The 24,742-nt window shown below is 49.1% G+C and overlaps 1 protein-coding gene across 2 annotated transcripts; it reads right to left on the bottom strand.

Moving 5' to 3' along the window:
• Positions 1–452: 452 nt before the first annotated feature.
• Positions 453–18,630, bottom strand: STRIP1 (striatin interacting protein 1). 2 transcript variants are annotated; one of them, XM_060139407.1, is made up of 21 exons: positions 18,436–18,630; positions 15,897–15,966; positions 15,077–15,151; positions 14,511–14,645; positions 14,292–14,412; positions 13,443–13,511; positions 12,339–12,445; positions 12,103–12,230; positions 10,658–10,840; positions 10,051–10,268; positions 8,779–8,844; positions 8,610–8,673; positions 7,445–7,516; positions 6,894–6,968; positions 6,599–6,696; positions 5,171–5,297; positions 4,860–4,960; positions 4,036–4,102; positions 3,417–3,521; positions 2,602–2,806; positions 453–1,418 (listed from the first exon to the last, which is right to left on the bottom strand). In XM_060139407.1, the coding sequence occupies exons 1-21, from the start codon at positions 18,613–18,615 to the stop codon at positions 1,171–1,173; spliced, it is 2,514 nt and encodes an 837-aa protein (XP_059995390.1). In that variant the 5' UTR covers positions 18,616–18,630; the 3' UTR covers positions 453–1,170. The 2 variants fall into 2 exon arrangements, with proteins under 2 accessions (XP_059995390.1, XP_059995389.1); XM_060139406.1 differs by having other exon boundaries at positions 15,897–15,969.
• Between the last annotated feature and the right edge of the window lie 6,112 nt (positions 18,631–24,742).

Here is a 24,742-nt window from a genome sequence, read left to right on the forward strand (position 1 = left end):
CACTCCCTTTCCCGGGACTCCTGACGGTCTGCTTCCCCAGGCTCTGGGCACTTAAGCTTCCTCTCAGTTCCCATCTACCCCAGTGAGAGTCCAGCACAGTCGAGCCCCTCTCTGACCTGCCCCTCCCTCCCTAATACTGATACCAGCTCAGGGGTGTGATCCAGAGAAGCCTGGGGTGCCTACTGTAATACCTCTAACCCAGGGGTGCAGACAACTTACAGCTCCAGCAACCCAGAGCCCTGGGGCTGGGCGCCCTGGAGCAAAACCAGACTGATGTGGGGAAAGAACACTTGGGATAAGTGCCAACTCCCCCCCCTTCCCCCTCAGATGAGAAAGGTGGGCAGCTTGGCAGGGACAAGGGGGTGACCTATCAATGCTGGCAAGAAAACTCTCTTTCTAGACCTGGAGGAGCTATTCAGGGGCCATATTTCCTGCAGACAAGGCAATGGGCATTGTTTTTGCTTCCTTTTAATGTAAACAGAATACACAAACACATTAAAAACCCCAATATGACACAAGAGAACACACACAGATTCATATATATTTACAGACCCTTGCACACCAAGAAAAAAAAAAATGGCACCTCTGGTTAAGGGAAGCTTCTCTTCCTGTCCCAACCCCGTCCAAAACCAAACTGCTGAGGCAGCTGCAGGAGCCTCTGCAATTGCTTCTAGATGAAACTTAGCAAGAGGCTGGAATGACATCAGAAAGCCCCCAAAGCAAAACCAAGATTCTGACTTTCTGGCCTGGCTCTAATCGTAAGCCCTCCTCTTTGGCAAGCTGACATGCCAAGGATTTGTGTCTCAGGAAGAGTCAGCGTGACCCCTGAAATTCAGATGCAGCGGGTTCCCAGCCCATCCCAGGTTTTCCCAGCCTTGGGTGGAATGACAAATGAGCTGCAACCAACTATGTCCAAGAGAGGAGGGCGCGGAGGAGTGAAGGAAGAGAGGATCCCAAGCAGAGAGATGACCACTCACGAGCAGGACGCTGGGAATCAATGAGAGGTCAGATGCAGACTCCCCAGCCAACCCAGCACTGGCTGGGAAGGGCACAGTGGGGCTGTGCTGCCACCTGGAGGGGGATGGGAGCACTGCAGCAAGGAACCAGGACAGCCCCTGGGGTACCTGGAGATCACCCCTTCTTTCATTTTCAGTCTCTTGCCCAGGAGCCTCACTGCAGCAGCTCCTCCCAGGAAATGGGCTTGGAGAAGACCTCCCTTTCTAACCAGAGGTCGTAGTTCATCTGGAAGTCCTCAGGGAGGTCCACCCGCTGGCCCAGGACACTTTGCAGGCAGTTGTCCACAGGCAGGAAGTCGGGGTTGCTGTGGACCCGGTCGTACCGCCTGGCGTTGAAGCGCTCGATGTTGGCACGAAGGGCACACTCCTCTGCCTGGAAGTCCCAAGGCCGGGCATCAAGATCTAGGACAAAGCAGGAAGCCATGGTTAGGAGCCAAGCCCTTGTGGCAGCTCCCCTGGGGTTCACTGCAGCTTAGGGCCACGCCAGCCTGGGCTTGGAATGTTGACTGTCAACCAGGAGCGGGAAGCCTCCGAGCCCCATCCTCGGGGAAACTGACAGGACTTCTTTCCTAGACACACAGGTAAGTCAGGTCAAAGGCGAAAAGCCAGAGCTACGGAGAAAGAGGCTACACTGCAGTTTATGTGGATCCAGTGAGGGAAAGCCAGGGGTGCAACGTGCTTCTCTCAAAGTCACGCTCTCCCTGGCTCTCTGGGATCAGAGGCAGGAACGTGCAGATCCCCTCCTCTGCTTGTTCTCTCAATTCCCTGACCAGGTGCTGTGGGCCACCTTGGCTCTGCACAAATTCAGGGCGTTGGGAGTGCAGATACAGCCATATGGTCCTGGTGCTGTGGCCAGGAATTGTAAGGGTGCGGGTAGCATGCTCAGGGGACACTGGGAAGACCCACTCTGCCAGGGAGGCCAAGGTGCGGAGGGGAGGAACACATGCAGATACAGAACAACTAGGGGGTACGGGGAGGTGCGCTGCCGGCAGAGAGTACAAACTGGGGGAAAGCATGGCCAATGTGCACTAACTGTGCCCAGAGCCCTATAGGTGTGATGGAAGCTGGGCTGAGGGGAAGCTGGAACAGATTAGATGAGGACACGGAGGGACAAAGTGTGGGCCTTAAATACGTTAAGAGTTTGGCACTAATTCTTAGGGAAATCAGAAGCCAATGAAGGATTTTACTCAGGGAGGTACCACCACTGGATCTGTATTTTAAAAAGATCACTAGAGCAAAGTCTGAGGCACTGATGGAGAGAAAGGAACTGGCAGGGAATCCATCAGGAGCTGTGAGAATTTCAGTGACCAGAACCACGGCAGCTGCAGGGGGGAGAGAGGACGAGAGGACAGAGAAAGTCTTGTGACCATTTCTGGAAAAGGAAAGGGGAGGCACAGAGAGGAATGGGTATGATCACAGATGCCAAGCCTGGCAGTTTCTCCAAGTCCTTCCCAGGGCTCCCATCCTGACGCTACAGAAGCAGGAGCTGGGCTCTTCCAGGTTACTCAGGGAAGCTTAGAGGGAAAGCTGTCACCTCCCCGCGCCCCTCCACCCCCGCCCCGCCTCGCCTCGTGGGGAGCCTCACCGTTGCCGTAAGCCCAGTCGTCGTTCAGCCGATGCCGCACCTTCTGGTAGATGGCAGACATCGTCTTCATGTTGCTCTTTCGCCACTGCCGCCCCAGATACTTGGTCTGCACCTTGAGCAGCTTCAGCACATAGAGCTGCATCATGGCCTGTTTCACCTTCAGGGCCCGCTTCAGGATGGGGGCTGACTTGAACACCACCAGCATCTGGGAAGGGTTAAAAGGGAGGCCCATGTTGAGGGCAGAAATAAACACCTGCACCACCACCATGCTGCTATCCCTTCTGGGGTTAGGGGCAGGGTGACCAACTGCTGCAGTTTCCCCCAGACTGAAGGGTTTCCTGGGACTTGGGACACTTCCACTGCTAAAACCAGGAAAGTCCCAGGCAAAGCTGGATGGTTGGTCATCCTAATTATGGGTCATTCTGGAATCTGAAGAAAGCTATGAATTCCTTCACCAGAAATATCCCTATGTGCACATATACACAATTTCAAAGGATTCATGGACCTCCCCGCCCCAAAGGGATCCACAGACTCAGGGTTAAGGAGACTCTCAGAACCTTGGTGGAGAACCAGCAGAGATTAAGAGGATACAGAAAATTCCTTCTATATATGTAGATTTGTTTCAGCACATGACTGAGCCTCTTCCAGCTTCCAGTTCAACTCATCAAGGCACCAGAGATCAGCCCTTAAAATGCAAGGATGTGGCTATAGGAAAGTTAGGTGGGGACCCCTGCCCTCTAACGTGAAGGGACCAGACAGCAGGTGGCACGCTGCTTTGAGCTCAAGATTCATGCCTGCTGACTGCGCTGACTCACCATCGTCCTCGAATGCTTCCATTTTGTCAGCTTGTTCAAGATCCGAAGCAGATTAATACAGGAAAAGAGATTCCTCCAGCAAAACTGGTTATTGTCACCTGCTTCCTACAGGGAAAACCCAGGAACAATCATCTCTTGCACAGCTGCAGGTGCTCCGCAGTTTCCAAGGCCCTCCCATCTGTGACGTCAGCACTGCTCAGTCTCTCCACACGTGTACCAGGAACCCTCCCCTCCCCTCAGCCCAGGGGGACCTCCATCCCAGAAGCTGGCAGAGGGTAAGGGGTGCTCCCTAGAATTTTCCTGCAGGAAGCATGGAGCATGATATTGGGGGCTGTGGCCCCAGAGAGCTCCAGTGTGGGGAGAGGGAAACAACTCAACCAGGTGAGCTCTGGGTCGGCAGCACCTGAAGACCACACTTCTGAAATAAGCCCTAAATCCAAATCTTCCCACTCTGCAGGGTCCGCCCCTCAGCCCTTCTATGCAATTACAGTGCTTCAAAAGCCCGGCACTTAACAGTGACCGCACCTGTGAAGAACCTCTACCCCTGTGAGGGGGAGGCAGGCTCTCCACCACAACCCTCACACCAAAGGGACCGCCGGGGAAGAGGCTAGTTACTCACCAGACTCTCGGCAGTCAGCTCCGGCAGCTCGTGCACCACGCACTGAGGGTAGTCTAGGACAGAGATGCTGCACAGGGCAAGAGAGCCCAGGCACCCGCCCTGAGCGAGGGCTGGAGTCTGGAGGAGCAGCTGCTGGCTCCTGGCCTCCCTCCCTCACTTGTGGGAGCAGAAGCAGTAATCGGCCTTGTCCGCACCACCCCACTTTCCCCAGCTCTAAGACGGGGAAATATCTGCTACGAGTGAACTTGTAAGATCCCTCTGTAGCCAGAGACAAGCTCGTAATCTTGTAAGGGGTGGAGAGAGCACATTATCCCTCACAGCAATAAATCTGGAGCGGGGGGCGGACTTCTCAAGGCAATTAATTTATGCCAAGCCGCCACTGGAGACTGTGTCTGGCTAACAGCCTAGCTTGTGGTGTTATCACGCTGATGAGCCGTCAATGTCAAGTACAGCTGGCGCCAGGTGATGGCGTAGGGACAAGACATTATAGTGCACAGGGCCAAACTCCTCTGAGAGCAAGCGCCCAGCCAGTCCCCTCAAAAAAAAAGGGCACAGAAGGGCAGTGAGGGCGGTATTGGAGCCCAGGATGAGAACCCTGCCATCCAGGCACAGACAGACTGAGTCACCTGTCACTAGACTAGCTAGACTCAGGTTTGACAAACTGGCGCTCTCTATAGGCAGGCACCATGTCTCATTCATCTTTGGGTCCTGACGCCTGGCAGAGCACTGGCTTGTGGGTACTGAACGGACTCAGTGGGAGAGGCCAGCTGGGAGCCCTGCCATCTGGCCATACCCACCCCTTCCTGACCCCTGGTCCTTATCACCTGTTCTTGGCAGTGATGTAAGACATAATGTTTTGATTGAAGAATTTCAGGATCAAAGGGATGCAGTTCGCAAACACCAGGTGCTGTGCCATATACTCAAACTGCAAGCAACAGGAAGAAATATAAGCATGCCCGTGGGACCTCACCCTCCTTCCTCCAGGGATAAAAGGCCTTGGCTGGAGGACTGTGTCTTAGAACATTCATGCAGAGCTCAAGGAGGTTTGAAGGCCAAGGCCTCTGTTCTTTGGGGCTAGAGGAGCAGCACTGCCTGAGGCCCTGGCCCAGTGGACAGAGGAAGGGGCTGCAGGTACCTGGTAGACGTGGTTCAACTTAAAGTGCTTGAGCAGCAGCAGCAGGACCGCAGAAATGGCCTTAACAATGACCTCTTTGTGGCGGTTCACATCCACTCCCAGCTTCATGCTCTGCAACACTGTGGTGCTAGAAGCACAATCACCCGGGTGGGCCCCCAGCAGGTGCAGCACCCTCCTCTCTGGTGGTCCCAGGAGAGATGGGATTCCTGAGCCTTCTCTGGGCGAAGCTCCCACCTCACCCCCACCCTACGGACATCTCAGAGGTTACGCCCAGCTCCACCCACCCACCTAACAAGCAATCTAGCTCAGCATAATTGATTTCTTCCTTGTGATGCCCCAAACACATTCTTAGCCTATTTCTTTGCTCTTCCTCCAAAACTGAACTTCTCATCTCAAGATCTCCCCTAAGCTTCTGCCACCATATGAACCTGTGCTCCTCAGAGTGTGTTCTGTGGAATACCAGTATATTGAGATGTTTCATATTATGGGGAAAAGGGGTTTTGGAGTCAGATAAACTTAGGAAGCATTTACTTAAATCAGTTTCTTGCAAATTTAGGAGCTCTCACTATAAATCTTTATAAGAGGAGATCAATATTTGACTGTGGAGGCTTTTTCCCAAGGACCATCACGATGGCCTGGTGCTCCATGACATTCCCTTTGGTGTTAGCCAACGCTGCCTCCTCCCTCACTTGGCTGTCACCACCAGACGCAAGGGGTCCACCCACCAGGGAACTGGCCTCAGAGCTGGGTGGTACTGATAGGCAGGCAGGAGATCAAGTGCCCAGGTCCTTCTCAAAGCACAAAGTGATCTTAGTTCGTACTCTCACATCAAAAAGATGAGGTCAGTGCCCCAGGGAGGAAGAACCCCTAAGGATTTTACTATCACCCTGAGACATTCAAAAATATTCTGCATGCCAGTTCACTGGCAAATAGGAAAGAATCTACACCGAGCTCAGGTCCAGCTGTTGGCTGATTTTTGTCCAGAAGCTAAAACTGTACGTCCTGGATGTCCCAATCACATAGCTTTCAAAGGAGCCTTTGGGGAAATGTCAAACACAGTCCGATTCATTTTACAGGGGAGGAAGTGACTTTCACCAATTCACTCAGATATTCACTCAGCGGCAGAGTCTACACTAGAATCCAGGCCAACCAGATTAACCACCTCCCCAAGCAGTAAAACTGAGTATTTCACCCAGTACGTTTTCTTTCTTCTGAGCCAGGAATACCCTAAACTTAATCTGCAGAGAAGTTGAGCCAAAACAACAGCAGCGGCAGCAACAACAAAAACAAAGAATGACAACAGCAAACAACCTAGCAAACAGTGGGACCAAAAGGCAAACACTTCCCCTTTCGCCTCTACCCTTCTGCCCCTGACCTGCTCCGTTCACAGGAGCCATACACACTCAGTACTCAAGACTTGATACTCACGGCATCTCCTCAGGCAGGACATCTGCTAGGATGTTGATTGAGTCCGTTTTGGCCTTTGAGGTGGGAGCTGCGGCCAGCAGGATCTTCAGCAGCGCAATCTGGGGAGGAGCAGACTGTTCAGACGGTGTGGATGAGAGGGGCCAGGGGCAGCACTAGGCCCTGAGAGGTGGTCCTTCTGGAGGTGCTCAGGCAGCAGGAGGAGGGGTTAAAGGACACTGGCGGGCATGCTCTCAAGGCCAGTGTTGTCGGGAGGGGACCCCATGGCAGGTAGAACACTCAGGAGAAGTGCACTCACCATGTACTGCGGCAGGCTGGGGAGCAAGCCTTGGTAGAGGGTTTCTGCAGGGACTTGCTCAACTTCCTCTTCTCCCTTTCAACAAAATGGGTAATAGGTACAAATACAAAGCCCGGTCCTGACGATGCTCTCCTGAGCCAGCTTGCTGGCTGGCTGGAGGAGAATCTGTAAGTATGGATGTAAATGATGATAATGATAGCAAACCTTGAATGATACAACATGCCAGACACTTTACTTGTAAAAACACATTTAATCCTTACTACAACTCTATGGAGAAGGTACTATTGTCATTCCCATTTAACAGGCTAGGAAACGAAAGCGGAAGGAGAGCCAGTACCTTGCCTAGGTCGCTACCCACTAAATGGATTCAGAGGAAGGTGGCCGGCCCAGAGTCTGTGCTCTTAAGCCCTGGACCTGCCACTCGCCAGCCCTGCAGCGGGAGCCAGACTGGGAGCTTTTTGAGGGCAGGCCTGGGGCATTTTGCGGTCTAGGCCCAGCACCGTGCTGGGAACAGCTGGGATCCTACGGACTGAGGAAGGCCTCCAACTCACCCCTGAGAGAGGAGAGCGAAGGTACTCCTCCTCCATCTGCGCCTGGACCTCTGCAATCGACGTGTACTTGTGCTGGAGAGAGAGGGAACGAGGCGCCGGGGAAAACACCCCTCATTCTCTGGCCAAATGCCCACACCTGGCAAAGACCCCACACAATTTTCCTCAAACACCATCTTCTCAAAGAGCGCTAAGTCACCATACAGATCCCGAACTAAAATCCCAAACCTGAAATATTTTTCTAAGTGGGCACCTACCTCTTAAAACCAGTGTAAAAAAGCACACAACAGATCAGGAAAAAAGCAAATTAAAGAAGAAAAGGGGTTTTGCAGATAGTGACAATGACAGGAGGAAAACAAAAGCAGAATCAAGCACCCAGGTACTCAGAATCAAGGACTCAAATGCTCAGAAAGCCCCTGCACGAAGCCCACTTGGTACCACAAATTTCAAAAACATATAAACATTTACATTCCAGACATGCTATTAGGGGCCACACCTCTTCCCCACTCGTGCTGCTTCCTCCCAGGTGGAGGGACACGAGTGCACAGAGCACTCCTGGCCCCTCCCCGCCCCTCCCCCCACACTCACTCCTCCCCTCCCGGGCTGGCCAGTACGGGAGGAGGAACAGGACAGTCTCAGCCCCTCTTTCTCTTCTCTCTTCAGAAAAAAGAAAAGCCTGTAAACTCTTCTGCTCCTTGACCAGGCTCAGCAGGGTTCTAGCACTGCCTGGTCTGGGTAGGCGAGTCTGCCTAACTCCGGAAGTGAGGTATCCGGACACCTATTGTTGTTGTGTTCTCATGCCTCATTCTCCAATCACTCCATGGGCAATAAAGCTGGCATGTCAATCTCCCTCTGCCTACTCCCCTAACTCAACTGCCTTAGAACTTGGGCAAGGAAAAGGCAGGCTACTTACTAAGCCCCTTAAAACCCAACTGTCAGGTAATATAATCTTTCATGAACCCCCAGTAAGTGCCCCAAACAAAAGCTCAGTTAAAATAAGTAAAACGCATGAAAAACTGTTTTAAAGGATGCCGCCACTGTCCACCTGTTCCTCCACCCCCAGTTCCCTCAGGCAGACAGAAGTCTAAAAAGGCTTCTCCCAAAGGGCTGGTCTCACTTTACTCACTTGGGACCAACCTAGGCCAAAAGCTCACCCAAAGCCACCTACCTGCTTCAGAGTCTTGATGCTTTCGTGGATTGGCCTGGGCAGCCCCACCACTGTGTTTGTGTCACTGGAGAATAACAGAGGCCCTGTGTTAGGCCTGGGTCCCCACACACCAAAGGCTGGGAGGGTGACCCCACTACCTTTCTTTAAAAGGAACTCGGATCACACTCACCTGCCCAGAGTGTAACCGATGAACTTGCTGCGGCTGGACTCGAGGAACACCTCGATGTCTTTCTCTCTGCCAAAGGAAAAGACTGCAGCTTTCTTAAATGTTATCTCAAGTCATCATGGTTAACAAAACACAGAATGTCCAGAAACTGTGAAGCCAAAGAAAAAGTCTCCCACAATTGTTTTTCTTTTTGGAAAAAAGAAAATAAAAAAACAAAGAACTGAAATCTTCAGACTATTTTAAGGTCCTTCATAATGCTGTTGGATCAATAATCTAAAAATGTGTAACTAGTTTATTCATTAAGATTAAGGTGATACATCAAACTTAAAAGCATACTTTATTCAGATATTAATAACAAGTTTGTCACAACAGAATTTCTCAGATATTCACAATTTTTACAATTAGAGCTGTAAGCTACTGATTTTTTCATATGAGTCATACTGTCCTGTCTCAGACAATCAGGCTAGCTTGCATTTTCTGATGACTTGTTTTGTATTCCCATCACAGATCACTGAAAACTGGGGCTTTAGCCTGGATCAAGAAAATGACCCCTATATCTGTTCACATGTCCATCTATTTCTTAAGTTGGTGCCCTTTCAAACAGATACCATTTATATACATCCAGGAACCTTGACATCCACCGACTCACGCACATATATCTCAAACATCTTAATTATGGTTCTAAAGAAATTCTTCCTTAATCTATAATATTCTGTCAAAAATCATATACAGGGCTTCCCTGGTGGCGCAGTGGTTGAGAGTCCGTCTGCCGATGCAGGGGACACGGGTTCGTGCCCTGGTCCGGGAAGATCCCACATGCCGCGGAGCGGCTGGGCTCGTGAGCCATGGCCGCTGAGCCTGCGCGTCCGGAGCCTGTGCTCCGCAACGGGAGAGGCCACAACAGTGAGAGGCCCCAACAGTGAGAGGCCCGCGTACCGCAAAAAAATCATATACAACCCCAGGGTGGGTGGAGATGGGTTCACTTAAATGTCCTTGTTTTAATTTTTTCCCACTCCCTTTCACTAGTATCATGTCCAACCAAGAGCTAACCCACGTTACTGACTCAAGAGCCATATAAGGGCCTCTCTGTGCAAGGCCAGCACCCTGACACCCCCAGGGCCAGCACTGGGCACTTTAAGAGAGGCTCATCGCAGGGCCAAGGCCAGCATGGCCCTGCACAGGACCTCACGTGACAACTCAGGCCCGGTGCCAGGCGTGGGGATGTGACAACACTGGTTTCAGGAGCACAGAGTGTTGCGGAGGTCTGAGACTCACCTGACCTTGGGAGCCCACGGGAGCCCCTTTGGGCAGGTAAGCCTGTCAGTCTGGGGGTGCTGCAGTGGGGGAGGCATCACCTCATCCCGCTCAAGGGGGAATGTCTCCCCCTCCAGACTGCTGTCGTCATCATTCTCCTCTTCCTCCTCTCGAGAGTCATCAGCTTTGTAGGGATCCCGCTCGTTGAAGGCATCCAAATTGTCCTGCTTTATCAGAGCCTGAGAGCAGAGGGACGGGAGAGCAGACAAGTGCCAACTGACGAACTGGATAAAAAGGGGCATGGAAGCTAAAGAAGTGATCACACAGAAAGGTGGTAGGAAGAGAGCCAGGAGCAGTGGAAAAACCTGAGAGGAAGTCAAGGTTGGGCCCAAGTGACAAATCAGTCCTTGCCCAAGTCCCTCACAAGTGCCACATTCTGAGTGCCCACTATAAACTGGGCCCTGGGCTGGGGACACAGTGTCCCTGCCCTAAAGGCATTCATTCTGACTTGCTGATCAGGGGAGACTTCAACAACTGTCCAACAACCTGGGGCTCATCCAGTGACTATGCCACTGCACCCGTGCACCTTGAGAACTCTCAGGAGTCGTAGGGACCTTGTCGCCCTCACCTTGTGCTCCCGACGGCCCCGTTTCTGCTGCTGCTCGATCAGGTCAGAGGCAGACGCTGGGGGAGAGGCGGCCCTCATGTTGCGGATGACTTTGATACTGTCCTCAGGCAGCGGGGGGAGGCCCAGGATGGCACGCTTCTCGGCCTTCATGCTCTGCAGCTCCTCAAAGCCGCCCAGTGTGCACTGTGTCACAGACAGGCGCAGAGCCAGGACGACATGTCCGTAAGCGGGTCCCTGTCTGTGTCAAGCTCAAAAGCATCTGGGACACCGTGACCCATATCTTTAGAGACCCACACAACCTCCCAACAAGGGACTGAATGCACCCCCAGGAGAAACGAGCGACATCAACATGGGAGAGCAGCACAGGGGGCAAGGAGTGGAGATGCGCAGGCTGACTGAGCCTAGTGCAGAGGCACGCCTAGCTCTGTGTGTACAACAGACTCCTCGAGTGAGACAAAGGCCATCTGAAGAGCTTAACCCTTCAAGTTGCTAGAAAAGTAGGTGAGACTCAAATGCTTCAAAAGCTGTACATGCCAGTCTTTCAAAGTCAAATTGGGAATACACTGTTGGATGTTCAAGTTAAAAAACAAACAAACAAACAAAAAACCCACCTTCATCTAAATATCCCCCTAGAAGCAAAACCTCAGCAGTGTTCAGCAACTTTAGGCTGCTCAGTTTCACTGTTTCTGAGCAATTCGGCTTTCCTCTCTGGCTTCAGTGAGGCTTCGTGGGGAATCAACAAGCTTATCTGGCCAATGTCAAATGTGTAGAGCACTCTAAGGAGGCCTAACCTCACTGAGCCCTGGCTCCGCAGAGCTGGCCCATTGTGAAAGAGGGGAAGGTGAGTCCCAAGAAGAGCAGGAGTCCAGACCCCAGCTCCGCTGTCTTCCCAGGTCGCTCCTCCTGGAGGGAAGGGCTCCTGGTTTGGCCTGGGCCTGGCTGCTGACAGCGGCTCCCAAGCCAAGGGTGCTAGCCAGCCCACTCTCCTGGACCCACCCCTTCACTAGCTAGAGAAAGAGTCAGCTTTCACACCATACCCTGAGGAAAATGTAGGCACAGGACTCACTCTTTCTTCTTTCAAGTGACATCTGACTGAGGGGGCCCCAATTACACCAGCTCTAATTTTGCCTCAAATCACTTTGCAAACTCCAGGTTCAAGAGCAGCTTGCCTGGAGAGACGTGTCCTGTGACTGCAGAAAACCGCTTCCAGGAACCAGGGAGCCAACAGTCTATTCTGATTCAAAGGCCAAGTCCTCTTTGGCTGCAGTGAGGCCAAAGTGACACTTTTTTTGCCATCACCTTTCAGGAATCTTCTTTCAGAACTTTTTTTTTAACCAAAGCAGTTATAAATTCATATAATTCAATACTCAAAAGGATATACAGTGGAAACTCTCCCTCCTGCCCTGTCCCCTAGCACGGGAATTCCCCTTCAAGGACGCACTCACCAACACTGTCTTCCAGAGCAGCAAGAGAACCTTCTTCATGGGGAAGTGAGGGGCATGGCCGCTGCAAAATTTCGTCACCATCCCAAATAGCATGATGGCAAATGGCTCGCTGTTGTACAGAGGGGAACCTGGGGTACACAAAGGTATCAGGGCCACAGGCAGGAACAGGACCCTCCCAAAGCCCTCCAGCCTCAATTCCCAGGCAGGACCTTGAGCCAGGATCCCCAGAGTCCTACCCAGCTCAGCCCTGAAGGTCTGTCGCATTGTCCTCCATTCGGCCTTATCACCCTCACATTCCTGGTGAACGGTCTCCACAATCAGGTACATGATGTTTAGCAAGACCCTGGCGACAAAAGCCAGCTATAATGAAGCAGGATGGGGGGTCAAGGGAGCACCCCCTGGCTTCCTCACATCCCACACGACACGAGAAAGGCCTGCGCACCAAGGCTGGCTGGGGGGGAGGGCTGTAATGTAGAAAAAACTAAAAGAGTCCCACAGAGTACCTTGCGGTGGGTGCTTCCTTCTCTGTCTCTGGTGCTAAGGTTGGGACCAGATCGTCTTCTGTTTCTAGCAAAGTGCTTGCTCAAAGCAGGTGCTTAATAAGTGGCTGCTGAATGGATGGATATGAACAAGAACGGCCAAAAGCATTTACTACCCTGAGCTTCCCGGAATGAGAAAAACACAGAGGCAGGCGTGAGCTATGGAAGCCCGTGTTGGATCAGACAAAGCAGTGGATGATCAAGGTGAGAGCAAGGAAGTGTTTACCATGATGGAGGGGAAATCAGGAGCAAGCAGGGCGATGGCCAGGGACCGTAACTACAGTGGGGAACACCACCAGTATCTATCTGAAAACTTCCAAATTCACAAAAAGAGTCAGGTTCTAATCCTTACAAAAATGGGAAGGTGTTCTTTTTCTTTAGCAGTTGCTATTACTTCCGGCACAGCCAGGAAACGTCATGAAGTTGTCAGGACTAACCCCACACAGACAGGCATCAAGCTGTGCACGGAAAGGCAGAAGCAGAAGGAGCCACCTCATGTGCTTTGTCCAAATACAAAATGCCACTCCACCGAGTTTCCCAGCAGCAGTGTGGGCAGGAGGCCACATTTCACTGTGGCTCTGTTAAGCATCTTCACCCCGGATTTCCGTTGGGAGTCTCAACCCAGGGCCCCACCTAGGGAGAGCCCTCAGTAGGGCCTACCGATCACACTGAGTCCATCACGCCTGCAAATTAGAGGGTGAGCACACACAGCGAAGAAACCCAAAGGTGCCCGCCCATGCCCTGCCCTGTCCTCCTTCTCCAGCTAGAGCTCAGGGAGAACGGGCTTGCTGCTCGCCTCACCTCAGGTCCGTGCTATCAGCCAGGGAGATGGCCGGCTTCCTCACCGCACTGCTGCAGGCAGCACTGTTGCTGCAGGAGAGATGCAAGAGTCAGTGCCTTCCCCCAGGAAGGAAGAGAAATGGCTCCCCCGACAAGTGTCGCCCAACAGGGGGATAAAACCCTATGCTATGCGCTTAGATTGCAAAAGAACCCACAGGACCCAGTGGATAAGGACTCAAGCCCAAGACCAGACTGCCAAGGTTTGAATCTTGGCTCTAACACTTACTAGTTATGTGCCCCTGGGCACTCAACTTCTCGGTGCCACAGTTTCCTCATCTGCAAAATGGGGACGGTAATAGCAGCTAACTCATTAACACGAATTAGTACATGTAGTGTCCTTAGAACAATGCCTGGGACATATAAGCACGCAATGAGTGCTTTTATTATTGATGGTGTTTTCCTCAGACGAGCAGCAGCTGACCTGTCCACCAAGCAAAGGACTAGTGGAGACACAGGCTACAGCAGGCTTTGTTTGAGCCCATGTGTCAGACTTGTGCCTGGCTTCCTGCTGCGGGGAAACCTGTGGTGCAAACACAATGGAGTCTGAAGGTTCAAAATGAGAAGGCTTTTTATTTTTCTGAGGGGCACTGTGCGCCTGGGCAGGAGCTGCAGTGTCTGGCGAGCTCTCTGGTGTTAGCGGGCTGCGAGGCCCCTCACTGGTCTTCAACGTTTGGGTGCGCATCTCCCGTTATTCAAACTGGCTGGTTAGAACAGAACCCCATGTGGCGCATATAACCCTCTCAAAACCAGTTCTGCAAGCTCTGTCCCTCCGCCGCCCTTTCCCTACTTTAGCCCCTCAGAAGAACTCACTCTATTTCCATGTTCAGAAGCTCCACCAAAGCGTTGAACGTGCCCAGCTCCAGGAGCAGAAAGATGTTGTAGCGCATCCAGGACTGCACCTCTGCCTCCGAGCTACACTCCCCGAAGGTGCCTGCAAACACAGGGCACAGCTCACTGACCCCCTGTCCATATCTGACTGGGCAGCACCACTGAAGTGGGTGCCAGGGGTCCCTGGGTGTCCACTCAGACCTTGGGCAACGTAGAGGATCGCTCGAGCCACCTTCAGCCTCTTCTCCCTGGCAGTGACCTCCAAGCCGTCCAGGAGCCTCATAGCGTGGGTGCGGTGCTGGTTGGTGTCCAGCTCAGTCCACTTCTTATCTGTCACTGCCGGGCAAGAGACCACTTACACTGGAGCCCACAAAAACCCTCACAGTGGGAGGGACACCATGTCAACCCATCAAATTCAGGACTGCCACAGAACCAGAACACTCAGAAAGATAAATTACTCTCTATATAAGGGATGAGGTCACACTGCTGCCCTATGAACCTGAATTTCCAGCCTGAAACACTGCTTTTTTGCGTGCAATTTTAATCACATAAAGGTTTTTCCCCCCAATACTCACATTCTGAAAAGGCCCCACCAGAGTACCTGCAAGCCCACCCTAAATGTCCCATCTGGCCTTGAATAATCATGGTTCAGCAGGTTTCTCAGGCCACTCCAGGATGACTTAAGTCATTCAGATGACTAAGAGAAGCCCTGCAGAGCTCTCATGATGCAAGTTGAAAGAGCCAAGAAGTGGGGGGAATCATCTCACCGTGCATCCGGAAGTCCTCCTCAAAGCATTTTCGATTCATCAGGAATTCTGGCCCTTCTGTATAGCTGTAAAGCTCTGTCAAGAACAAAGTGTCATCATCTCCATGTCCACGTCCTACAGCAGGTGTCACATGTAGCAGAGAAGGTATGCTTCTAGGCCCAGCTCTGTCCCTGAGTCACAGTGACTCCTGGACTGTGCTATCTAATTACTAATGGGGTCTTAGTGCTCTGATGTGCACAAAGGAGAGAATGCTGACTTCCCTTGCAGCCGATAACCAGATGCCAGTTAGGCATAAAGCCAGGCATTTCCAGCCCGACGTGCATCAACCCCACCATGCCAGGCCAGAGGATGACCGCCACCGTGAAAGTGTGTCTCGCAACTGGCTTGAGAATAGGGCCTGTGCTATGGAGGCATGAGAATCATCTCAGGCTGACTTCATATTACACGTGAGCAGCAGTGGCAGCGACAGATGGGCACAGATGCAGGCACACTTGCTGGCACTCCTCAGGACCCCTGTTCTAGGAGAGACCACTGTCAGGGGGATTGCATATGGCCAAGGAACATCAATGTCCACACTGGGACTGGGCCACAGCCAAGTAAGCTGATCACGCAGAGACGCTTCATAAAAGTAAAGGACAAGCCGAAGTTATGAGATACAAAGGGCCTGAACCCAATAATTAACATGTTTTACATACACACATCACTACTAGGACTATCTAGGGGGAAAAAATGAACTCCAAAATGACACTCACTCCTAATTTTATTAAAGACCAATAAGGAAAAACAGCACCCCCAAATAATACGAAGGCCTGTGCTTTACCTGAGAGCTCTGCAGCCCACTTGTCCGTGTCAGCATACTCAAACTCCAGGTCTGGAGACTCGGAATAGCCCTGCTGAGAAAAGGAGAGTTATGCAAAAGATCACTGTGTTTTCCAAAGGAACAAACACATATGCTTCCAGAGACACTGTTGTGTTACAGGATGTCCTTGCCTCCACTTTTCTGATGTTGTATCACAGTATTTTGTCTCCTGGGAAGTTCAGGTCTCCCTAATAAGCCCTCTCAGAGCACCTTGCACTGCTCCTTCACAGCACTTATCATAATTCATAATCATATATGCGCATGTGTATCTGTTTAGTGTCTGCCTCTCCATGAGACTGCCAAGTTTCCCGAGAGTGGGAGTTTTGTCCATTTTGCTCACCAATGATTCCACAATGCCCAGCACACTACTTGGCATGAATGACTGACTGAATGAATGAATGAATAGCTTATACTCAAATAAGTACTTGTTGGATGAATGAACACTGAAGCTTCCATGTTCTCTGTGCAGTGAAATGACCATTCCACATGGTGCTAAGATTTTGGAAGCCTCATTTCTTTCTGGCTAGTGGGCTACCAATAGGTCAGAAAAAAATGAGTATTGACACCCTCAGCCTTCCTGCCCTTCTCTCAAATTTCAGTGAGAACTGACAGAGAAGGCAGCGGCTGAACAGAAATGGGTTCCCTCCCACACACAGGAGAGACTATGACAAAGAGAATCTTTTTACTGCTGGGGATAGGTGAGTACTGAGAACACACCATCTTGGAAGCCTTGTTCTGGGAAAAGAGAAGAGGTGAAGAGAAAGGTAGTCCTTGAACTTAATTACAATCTACTTGGGAAGACAAAGACCACCCACAAAGTGATATACCCACAAACAGTGAATAACGTGAAGAACTCTACGCCTTATTCGACGCAACAGAGTGCACACTCTCACAAGTTCCTGAGCTTCAGTTTCTTCATTTATGGAATGAGGATGACACAAATCTATCTTGAAGGTTTTTAAGGACTAATCAAAACTGTGTAGCACACGGTGGACTCTCATCAAATATCTGCCTCCCTGGCCGGCAGGCATTCCTCATGCTCCCAGCCTACTGATTTCAGCTATGACTCAGAAAAGAGCCACATCAGTATCTGTAAGAAAACAGATTTACGCAGGTCTCTCAGCTTAAATGTGTTCTCTGCCTGACCTTCCACGTGTTGCGTCTATATAGAAATTAAAGGGCAGAAAGAGCAAGTGCATTTAATGGCCACTTAGGAAACTTTTTAACTATTTTAAAACTAGGACTCCTCTCATGATGAAAGTGGATTCACCCCTACCACTTTCATAATCCTCCATACTTGAAAAATTATTAAGAAGTCGCCACTGACGTGCAATAAGCCCACTATGCAAGGGCTACTAAAACGTCAGTTTCATTGCTTTTTCAAGTCATTCACTTCAAGCTCAAAGTGTATCTGATTGTAACTTGCTAAATTTTGATGTTTTATCAGAGGTTTGCTCTTGCCAACAAAAACCAAAAGCTTGAGAGGAACTGATTTCACAAGTCTAAAGATAGCGTCATCACTCTTTGGTATGACCTGGTACATTATGTCTGGACAATGAGGAATTCCCTCTCATCAATAAGCACCGGACTGCTAATCAGCCTCGGTGTCCTCTCAGGTGAAGAAAACCTCACAGTAAGTGCTCTGGGAACAAGGTGATTAAGAAGCCCTAAAGCTCTGCGACGTGCGTGTCTTCATTCATGAATTCTACAACGGAGGCAGTGGGAGTAATTCTTTAACTCGGGGTGAGGTGACTAGTCAGCTCCAGACTACTGTATCTCCGGAATGGGAGGAACAGCCCACTAGCAAGAGAAGAGGGATGCTGAGCCCTAACGCATGTTTAAATAGATATTTCTAATCTTTAACAGTTTAGCATCGGGCGCACTGGGCACACCAACCACCGGGCACTGTCAAACCGTGGCCTGAACCTGCAGTGGCTAAGGTCAGAGTGAACAGGACTGCTCCCCCTCCTACTCTCGCAACCTCGAGGCGCACAGTGCATACTACTAGTGCTAATTAGCTCCGTTAGTCTTCCAGGTGCCTTCCCAACCCTCGCCAGTCCCTTCCCTGCCCACACACGCCGTCCGCCGCGGAACCCACGCGACCAGAAGCCGGAGATGACTAGGGGGTCTGGGGGTGCAGCCGCCCCGCCCTCTGGAGCGCACGCAGACCACTGACTCTTCACCCCTAACTGAGGCAGGGGGTGGATTCCCCAGGGGCTGGGACCCGGAGGTCGCGCTCACAGCCCCGGCCGCAGAGGAGCAAACGAGCCGACACCGGCTCGGGGAGGTTCTCCCGGTCTGCCAAGCTCCGGGCGGGGACCCCGCCTTCACGCCTCCGGCCTCGGGGAATGCCAGCCTTGCTTCCTGCACCTTTCGCTGTAAATGACAACTTCCCTGCCGAACCCTCCGGGAAACCCAGCCTGGACCCGAAAGTGGCCCCGGGCCCAGACCCCCTGCCGCCGCCTGCCTGGTGTTAGCCTCGCCCCCCGAAGCTCCTGACCTCCGAGTCTTTGCGCTGGTTGCGGTTGAACTCTCGGGCTTTGCCCCCGGGCACGAGGCTCCCGGCGGTCCGCGGTGCCCCAGTTGGAGGCTGCGCCGTTGCGGGCGGCGGAGGTGGCGGTGGCTGGGGCTGCTTGTTGTTCATAATCAGCAGGCCGGGACTGCCGACCGCCGGCTCCATCTTGGCTGCTCCACACCCCCGGCTCAATTCACAGACTGTAGCGGTGATGCAACTCTCGCGTGATTTCCTCCTGGAACGCTCCCTGGTCGCCATATTAAGTGTGGCGGCAAGTGGCAGAGCCATCTTGGCTGCCCAACACCTCGCGAGATTTCTTCTGTTTGAAATCTAGTCCTACGTCTTTTTAGTTTCTACCCTGTTTCTTTTCCAGTTTAGAGGTCGTTTTATCTGTGAGGGTTCCCTTAGCCCCTTCAGTCAGTTTAGTGCCCCTCCCCTTCCTTTAACATCGCTTTGCACTTGTCACTTTTACAGCCCTGTCCAAAGGTTGGGGGTATTGTAGTGAACAAAAGGGACACGATCCCAGTCTTCACGAAGATTACATTCACGTGGGGGCGATGTGGGAAACAAATGAGTAAATCAATGAAACAGTTACAGTTTTAACATTAATTAATCATTCATTCAACAAACATTTAATGAATGCCTCCTAGGCTCCAGGCAGTGCGATAGAATGGGGGACAAAATCAAGTTCCTGCACTAATGGTACATAACATAGAGACTAGTGGGAGAGACAGACAATGCGGTCACAATTAGACAAATAAGTGCTGAGAAGAAATGAAAAGAAGTGTAAGGGATTGGAAGGTGACAGTGATGGGGGTGGGGGAGGTGCGGCAGGGCTATATTAGATAGGCTGCTCAGGGAAGGCAGGCCTGAGAGTCCGACTTTGAATGAGTTCTCCAAGAAGTCAGGGAGGGCCACACCAAGATGCACGGAAGCAACAGAGGCAGAAGGACCAGCTAACTGCAGGAGCTCTGAGGTGCCGTGGCAGGAACTGAGTGAGCCAGGGGAAGAATAGTAGGAGATGAGGGCCATGTAAATGCAGGGGCCAGTTAAATACAGAGGCTTGAAAGGCATGGATCGGAGTTTGGATTTTATTCTAAGTGAAATGGAAAACCAGCAGAAGTTGTTAACCAGGCAGATGTAATGGTCTGATGTTTAAAAGACCAATCTGGCTGCTTTTGGAGAAGGGATTGGGAGAGTAGGTGCAAGAATAGGTGAGGGTAGACAGGTTAAGAGACTGTATAGGTGGAAATGATGGTGGTTTACACCGGGGCAGATCATTGGGTTGATATGGTATTTCTATATTGTGTAGGTAGTTTCAACAGGATTTGCTGAAAGACTGGAATCCTATCAGCAGGATAGAAAGGAATAAAGTATGAGTCCTAGATTTTTGGCTTGAGCACTGGGTGGGTGGTTGTATTGCTTATTAAAACAGAGAAGTCTGGGAGAAAGAAAAATGGGTTTAGGGGGAAGATCAAGATGTCTGTTTTGGACATGTCATGTTTGAGATGCCCATTTGACATCTTAGAGGTGATGTGTAATAATTACCTGTCACTATGTTGTGAAATCCTTAAAGGCACTTTATTCATCTTTGTCTCTCCAGAACTACATTTCGGCTGCTCCACACTCCCTGCTCAATTCTTGTAAAGTCATTGTGATGCAACTTTTGCATGAATTCTGCCAAGGTTCCACCTAGTAGGTGCTTTAAAAGTCTTTGTGGCAAAATAATGAATAAGCCCAAAGCTGTTTTGCCGGCACTTCCTCCTACCTATCTTCCTATCTTTTGCCCCTGTTCCTTCTCAAATCCAATAATACACTTTATAAATAAGCATTTCATCCAAGCTGGGCTGGGTCAAGCTGATAGGAAAAACTAAGGAATTTGCAGGAAAAGGACCAATGCTGAGAGGCTTTTTAGATAATACCAGCAAATCCCACACAGCCCAACACCTGACATCTAGTTTCAGTGACCACAGTTTGGTCAAGTTCTAAGGCTGACCAAAAGCTTAGAAGCTTTGGTCAAGTTCTAAGACTGACTACCACAAGTTCTATCACCCAACATAGCCAAAAATAAAATAAATAAATTTATTTAAAAAATAGTACAGAAATAGTATTCCATTGTTTATCCAGTTACCTGTTGATAGACACGTGGGTTGTTTCCAGTTGTTCTCACTTGTTCAAACTTATCAAGAAGTAAATGCCAGAGCTTCCCTGGTGGCGCAGTGGTTGAGAGTCCGCCTGTCGATGCAAGGGACACGGGTTCGTGCCCCGGTCCGGGAAGATCCCACATGCCGCGGAGCGGCTGGGCCCGTGGCGGCTGGCCACTGAGACTGCGCGTCCGAATCCTGTGCTCCGCAACGGGAGAGGACGCAACGGTGAGAGGCTCGCGTACCGCCAAAGGAGCACAGCCCTGCCGACACCTTGATTTTGAACTTCTAGTCTCCAGAACTGAGAAGAAATAAATATCTGTTGTTTTAAGCCACCCAGCTGGTGGTACTTTGTTACAGCAGCCCTAGGAGACTAATACAAATGGCTTCAAATGTTTTAAATGTATTCGTTCGCTACTGCAATCAGCAGATGTTAAAGGAGCACTCTTTATGTGCCAGGCACTTGGCTAGGTATATCAAAGATAAATAAGACATGCTTCCTGCCTCCATTCCTAGAATGTGTCCATCAGGAAGGACAGCTATGTAAATACATGATTGCAGTACTTGGTTAGGATTGTGTATGAAGTTCAGTGGTGGCACAGTGGAGCTGGGAGAACCACGGACGGTTTTACAAGAGACCTTTATGCTTGGTTTGAAAGAAAGAGCAGAAATCAACCTCTGTGGGAATTCTGCTTGATTCTGCCACCACTAGTGCTATCACCCCTAACTAGTTCAAGGTACGTAGCAACATGTTACTAGAATTCTCTCACCACAGACCAGTCAAAGTAATTTTTATGTTTATTTTCTTATTTTGGCTGTGCCGCACAGCTTGCGGGATCTCAGTTCTCTGCCCAGGGATTGAACCTGGGCCTCTGCAGTGAAAGCACTGAATCCTAACCACTAGACGATCAGGGACCTCCCCGAAGTAATTTTTAAAACGCAACCAGATCATGCTACTCTGCTGAAAATATCGATGGGTTCTTATCACAATGAAAATAAAATCCAAACTCCTTTTCATCATACAGCCCCATAAAATCTGATCCCTCCTAACTTCAGTCTCATCTCCTTGTACAGTGGTCTTCTTGCCGTCTGTGAACACTGTCAGGTTTGTTCCCATCTTTGACTTTGCTCTTGCTCTGCCCTCAGACCCAAAATCTTCCATGGCTCCTCTTCCTTCAAGTCTCAGCTCACCTTTTGCAGGGAGCCTTCCCTGACCACCCTATTTAAAAAGCACCCCTCCCCCATCTATCTTATTACCTTTTTTTATTTATGGCACATACCACTAATTGGATTTGTCTATTTCTGCCTGGCTTCCACCCCCACCTTACCCTCCATCCCTGACACCATAGAATGTGTGGTCAGGAATCAGGGATCTTGTTTATACTGTTTGCTGCTTATACTGTTCACTGCTGTGTCCCTAGTGTACAGCACATAGGAAGTGTTCAGTACAGAAGAATGAAGAAAAACTTACTCTTTTAGTCTCATGCTTATCATGTCAGATCATATGTCCCTATGACTCTCTTTGGGATGATTCCCAAACTGTATTCTTATAATTTCATTTTATAGTCCCAGCCTATTCCCTCCCTGCAAAATTACACCTTCATCTTTATACCCTTTCTGAGCTGCCCTCTGTAGTATTGGAGCTATCTTAATCTCTAAAATTGTGTAGTCTTATTTAAGAATGCACTGAGATTTAGAAAATTTGCCCAAAGTAACACAGCCATAAATGGTGTTTCTAGGATTTGAACTTAGATCTCTCTCTGACTAGAGGGCCTTTCTGGCTGTGCTCCTATGGGGGCTTTTTGGTGAGTGGGAGGTAAAAATCCAGAATTAAAATAGGAGCCCTGTCCATTTGGACTAGAACTAGCAAACACTTATTATTTGTTTCTATAAAAAGAGCTGGCTGATATTTGTTTAAAGGAATTCTAAAAAGTAACTTTAGTTTTTTTTGGACTAAAGTTAATTTGCTTGTTATAAAGAAGAAAGTAAACATCTACCACCCAGAGACAACTGCTGTTAACATAAAGAACATTTTTATCCAGTATTTTTCTGTGCAGAAAGAAAATAATGTCATGTCATTTTCCTACACAAATCTTTCTCTGAATTTTGAAATAACTTCCTAATGTAGTTATTAGATCAAAGCATATTGCCAACTTTTTTTCCAGAAAGGTGACCCCAATTTACATTTCCATGAGCAGCACGTGAGTGCCTTTTCATACCATGCCAATATTTTTGGTTTCCACTTCTTGGATTTTTCTTGATATTAAACTTGGAATATACGTTTATTAGTCACCTACTATCTTCTATGACTTGTCTATATCCATTGCCTATTTTTCTATTGGCAACTTAGTATATTTTAAATCAGTTTTTGAATTTTTATATTGATAATGAAAATTTTGTCATATTTGTGGCAAACTTCCCCTTTTTCGACTTATTTTTATTTTTAAATTTATTTATTTTATTTATTTTTGGCTGCGTTGGGTCTTCCTTGCTGTGCGCAGGCTTTTTCTAGTTGTGGTGAGCAGGGGCTACTCTTCATTGCAGTGCGCGGGCTTCTCACTGCGGTGGCTTCTCTTGTTGCAGAGCACGGGTTCTACGCGCGTGGGCTTCACTAGTTGTGGCACGTAGGCTCAGTATTTGTGGCTCACGGACTCGAGAGCACAGGCTCAGTAGTTGTGGTGCACGGGCTTAGCTGCTTCGCGGCTGTGGGATTTTCCTGGACCAGGGCTCGAACCTGTGTCCCCTGCATTGGCAAGCGGATTCCTAACCACTGTGCCACCAGGGAGGTCTGTTGACTTATTTTTAATAAAATGATGTTCTACCTGTACTGCTAAGCCGTTATCCTAGTAAGTCTTATCTCTTTAATGATGTAGTCATCAGAGTGAATTTTTGTTAATAAAAGTTTTCAGCATTTTTAATTCTTCCACACAAACTTTTTGTCTTCAGCATACTAATTTGATAAAAAATCTTTCTCATTTTAATAAGTTGTATGGACTAATTGTCAATAACAAATTATAGCTAATTATCTCTGTGTATTTTAAATATATTGTAAGAGGAATGTGACATAAGTACTTTTCCAGAATAGAACCAAAAATGTGAAATTGGAGGAAAAATTTTATGCTTGGAAAATCTATTGAAAATGAATGACTTGAGAACTTCTGAGTGTACTTTCTAAGCACTCTCACCATTAAAGCATTTGTCATGCAACCTATCCCCCTCCTGCAAACATCTTTAATTTTGTGATAATAACTCAAATTTTGTAGTAAGAAAAATGGAAAATAGGACCCATTTTACATGGCTTTTCTAAAATCTCTAAAATTTTAGAGAGAATTTATGTCTTACAAACATTTAAGAGGATTTTTAATGGCTTATAATATTAACATAAAAGAGGACAATTTGAAGATAAAAGCAAAAACATAGGTTACCTGAAATGTGTAGAACCAACATTTTCATTTTTCTTTCATCACAGTGAAAATACTCGAAATTCATTTTCAGAGAAAAACTTTCCAGAAGTGACTTCAAGAATTATTTGTGGTTGGCCTCAGTTCATTTCCATTTGAGGTGTAGTTTTAATAACTTTTTCAAGGCTTTCCACTTTTATTTCCCCATCAGTGGTGTTTTTTAATTTCCTTTTCGTCATTTTTTTGCTTGTTTTGTTAGGCTCCCTTAGAGCAGGATTCAAGTGGGCTGTGCAAGAAAAGCCATTGAAGATGTAAAAATAAAATTTTAGAATGTTTATTTTTAATCTTATTGTTTCAGATCCTAATTTTATTTATGTTATATGGAGTACATAAAATTATATGTATCTAATTCATAAATGAATGCATTACAAGTTTGGAGAAAAAAGCAAAACAAAAACATGGTAGTTTTTCCAGCTGGGCTCTGTAGAAGGAAACTGGCATATACTGTGTGTCTATAGGGTGTCAGGTACTGGGCAAGATGCTTCACATCCATCCACTCCTAAATGCATGATGGGAGGCAAAGTGAGCCTATTTCTGGCAATCTCCATCTTAGCTCTGGCCAAGATATTGCTAGTCACTGAAGTGCTCAATGTTAAAGTCATGACTCCTGGAGCATCTGCGGGCCAGGTCTTAACCTCCAGTTGCAGTGCCACGTGGAGTTCTCTTCATTAATGGCTATGAGAAGAG

This window comes from Lagenorhynchus albirostris, chromosome 2 (assembly GCF_949774975.1).
Source record: "Lagenorhynchus albirostris chromosome 2, mLagAlb1.1, whole genome shotgun sequence".
Classification (NCBI taxonomy): domain Eukaryota; kingdom Metazoa; phylum Chordata; class Mammalia; order Artiodactyla; family Delphinidae; genus Lagenorhynchus; species Lagenorhynchus albirostris.